Source organism: Hibiscus syriacus, unplaced genomic scaffold (genome assembly GCF_006381635.1).
Source record: "Hibiscus syriacus cultivar Baekdansim isolate YM2019G1 unplaced genomic scaffold, ASM638163v2 tig00117048_pilon, whole genome shotgun sequence".
NCBI lineage: Eukaryota > Viridiplantae > Streptophyta > Magnoliopsida > Malvales > Malvaceae > Hibiscus > Hibiscus syriacus.
Genome location: NW_024063538.1, coordinates 6,133,249 through 6,136,464, shown reverse-complemented (window position 1 = coordinate 6,136,464; position 3,216 = coordinate 6,133,249). Strand labels below are relative to the sequence as shown.

Genomic DNA, 3,216 nt, shown 5'->3' with positions numbered 1-3,216 from the left:
TAATACAATAAATAATTATAATAAATTTAGTATAAAAACTCTAATAACTCGACTCTAATTTCTTAAACTCGACTCGAAAAAAATTTAAGTTAATTTCGAGTTGTAAATTATGACTCGTCAACTCGAATAATTTGAAATTGTTTGACTCGACTCGATCAAATGTTCACCCCTACATGATATCCTAAGTATATTATAATATAAGTATGAATGAGACATAATATAAGAACGCAAATTGAAGGTATAAAATAAATGAAGATGTGTAAGGATAGAAAAAGCTCCCTCCACTTTTCAACCTTATGTGTATCAACCATATGAATAAAGATGAAAGAGTAACGAGAATGAGTAAGCCTTTGAGTATGATCACATATAGGCAAAACAAGGGAAGCACATGGCTGGTGACGACTAGCAATGGGGCCTGGAGCAATGTGAAATAAAACCATCTCTTTTCTTTGAATCCAGTACAGCTGAAACACCGGAGCTCTAACAGGGAAAACCTTACTTTTATCCTTTTGCAGCCCTCCTCTTTTCATCCCACTCTTCTTGCATCAAAGGCTTCAAGTTTACCGTTTTCTCTCTCTTTCTTTGGGGGTGGGGAATGAAACAGACAAAAGACGAAGAAAAAAAAACCAATCTTCATCACTGTCTGTCAAGTCAGCAAAAAAAATGTTTTTCCATCAAGTTATCATGTGGCCTTCCTTGGGTCTTTCTCTTTGTCTCGGTAAGAGTTTTTCACAGACTAAACAGCAAGACGAAAACCTTCCTACCTATCTCTCTCTTTTTCTTTCTTCCTTTTTCATCAAAGACTCTCCCCCCCCCCCTCTCCTTTTTATTTCCTTATTTTGATCTTATGGGTTCTTTCTCTCTCAACCTTGTGATCTTTAACCATGAAGAAGATGAAAGGGGTTGTTGCTGCCATGGCGTATTCCCCATATGCGATGTATGTGGACCAAAGGATGAGGTTCAAGCACCTGTCTCTTATGCAAGACTTTGAAGACTTGCACATGGTAACTTCTTTCCCCAGATTATTTAGATATGGTGCTGGTGTTCTTGTTTTTTTTTTCTTCTTTTCTTCAATATTTAAGAATTGGGTTTTCTAGTTTTCATTGATATATGTATTTGATTTTAATTCATTGCTATGTTTGATGATTAAATTGTTGATTTTTCGACCTAAATCCTTATTGTTTTCTAAATGGAATGCTTTCTCCAATAGAAATTTGAGGGGGAGGCTTTATGTTTTCAGGAAACAGATGCCATGATAAAGAAATTGCAGAAGAGAGCGAAGATTGACCCTGTTGGCCGAAGTTGGGTATGATGTTGTACCTCCTTTACATTTTAGGATACATATAGCCTTAGAATCTTAGATACCACTGTAGAGTTCATATTTCGGTTTTTCGAGTTTCGACCGGGATTTTGTTCTTAGGTTTTTGAAGAGGAGGCACACGTTCTTGATGCAAAACCATTCATCAAGCACCAGCAGGAACTTTGGGCAGCCACCGAATATGGTGGTTAGAAGTAAATCCAATGTGAAGGAAAAGAATTCAAGCAGAAGGGAAAGTAGTTTGCGCTGCCTAGCTGTGTCGTTTGATCTGAACCAAAAGAGGAAGACCTATAGTGAAAAGGAAGCCTCTTTCGTTCATCATTCTCATATGTTTGACCTAAACCAGAAGCAGCACAAAAATATCGAGGGAAGGAGGATGTTCTTTTGCAAAGAGGCTACTGCTCAAACTATGGAACCTATTTTCGATTTAAACCAGATTTTAGTAATCTATTTATAGCCAAGACAAGTTATATTCATCACAATCCCCATGCTATCTTTTAAAACAAACTAATTTCATCTCAATTTTTATTTCATTGCAGAGAGAGGAGGAAGAATTGCAGGCCATGGACAATTCAATGAGAATTGAGGAATTCAAGAAAAGTTCGATCCGAATTGCAAGTGACGGGCAGCACAATGATATTAAAATATCAACCTGCAGGAACACGGGAAACGGACCGAACAGAGTCGGGAAAAGGAAGATCTCCTGGTAGGATCAGGTGGCATTGAGGGTTTAAGTCTCTTGTAACACAAGTTGCTTAGTTGGAGGGATTGAGGACTAAGTAAATTTAGCTTGCCTAACTCCCCCCTCTTTTAATTGATATATGTTCTTGTTCCTCTTTTTGTAAAGAAAATATAGTAGGCATATATAAAATTGCTTCATTGCAATTTCTGTGGTGTAAATAGTTGTTACAATTTTTATTTTTATTTTTTATTTTTTACCTAGCTTCCTTAGTTGACATTTCCATCTTGCTACTCGAAATGGGTATTTGGAGTAGGCTGGAAGTTGTCACTTAAAATTAGAAAGCGACCACAAACATCGATATTTGAGGGTGCCGGTGGGTCCGAAACCAAGGTCTTGAAGCAAATGCAAGCAACAAATGATGTCTAAGTGCATGGTGAAAGTTAGTCCAAATGTTACAGAAGAGAGAGCTTGAATGTTAGGTTAAGTATAAATTCAAGCACCCTTGTGGATCAGATAATGTTGCAACAAGGTCAAAACTAATGGCATTTTATCTCTAAACCCTTGGCATTTAATAATAGATCAATCTTGGGTACGTTTTGGGTTTCAGCTAAAATTCCAATATCTGATTAGAAGTCTCAGATGGTAATTACAGACTTTAATTTATCTTTGCTTAATCAGAAACCGCATCAGAGACTTTTGGCATCTAAGCATCATTAGATCTTCCCGGCTCAGTGACAGTATCTGTGATGGCTGTGACGAGGGAAGCTATATTACGTTTGCCGACTTCAAGGAGTCGTCGAGTGTGCCTTTTCCCTGTTTTATGAGTTTTCATAACCACTCCAGAATGCGTACCGACTGAACAGATTTCACACCAAAACTTAAATTTTCTCTTTTTGCTAAATCGTGTCTTCTTCATCTCATCCATTGCAGTTGGAGTGTGTTTCTCAAGGAAATCTGCAGATTTCTTTTGCGGAAACCATTTCGCCTTTCCCTCTGTCTTAATCAGTTGCTCATCCTCTTCATTCTTTATCTTTTCATTGCTAACTTCTGGTGTCTTCTCCATGTCATCCCTTGCAGTTGATGCACATTTCATCTCAAGGGAATCTGCAGGTTTCTCTTCAGTATATCTTTCCGCCCCTCCTCTCTCTTAATCAGCAAGTCCTCCTTTTCGATCTTTATCTTCTTAGTTTTCTGCTTTGCTTCGTTAGCCTTGTGC

General features: G+C 37.7%; 1 protein-coding gene across 2 annotated transcripts; it reads left to right on the top strand.

Annotated features, from left to right (window-relative positions):
* The first annotated feature begins 483 nt into the window (after positions 1 to 483).
* On the top strand, positions 484 to 1,548 carry LOC120197278. Of its 2 annotated transcripts, none has more exons than XM_039198869.1 (3): positions 484 to 1,004; positions 1,241 to 1,306; positions 1,421 to 1,548. In XM_039198869.1, exons 1-3 carry the CDS (start codon positions 885 to 887, stop codon positions 1,508 to 1,510), a joined length of 276 nt encoding a protein of 91 aa, XP_039054800.1. In that variant the 5' UTR covers positions 484 to 884; the 3' UTR covers positions 1,511 to 1,548. The 2 variants fall into 2 exon arrangements, with proteins under 2 accessions (XP_039054800.1, XP_039054799.1); XM_039198868.1 differs by having other exon boundaries at positions 1,211 to 1,306.
* The last annotated feature ends 1,668 nt before the right edge of the window (positions 1,549 to 3,216 follow it).

What these genes read in the sequence shown, in the direction of transcription:
- LOC120197278 (XM_039198868.1), top strand. Translation starts at nt 885, where the DNA reads ATGAAGAAGATGAAAGGGGTTGTTGCTGCCATGGCGTATTCCCCATAT. An exon ending in ACTTTGAAGACTTGCACATG is followed by an intron (nt 1,005 to 1,210) that starts GTAACTTCTTTC and finishes TTTCTCCAATAG; the next exon opens with AAATTTGAGGGGGAGGCTTT. An exon ending in ACCCTGTTGGCCGAAGTTGG is followed by an intron (nt 1,307 to 1,420) that starts GTATGATGTTGT and finishes TTTTGTTCTTAG; the next exon opens with GTTTTTGAAGAGGAGGCACA.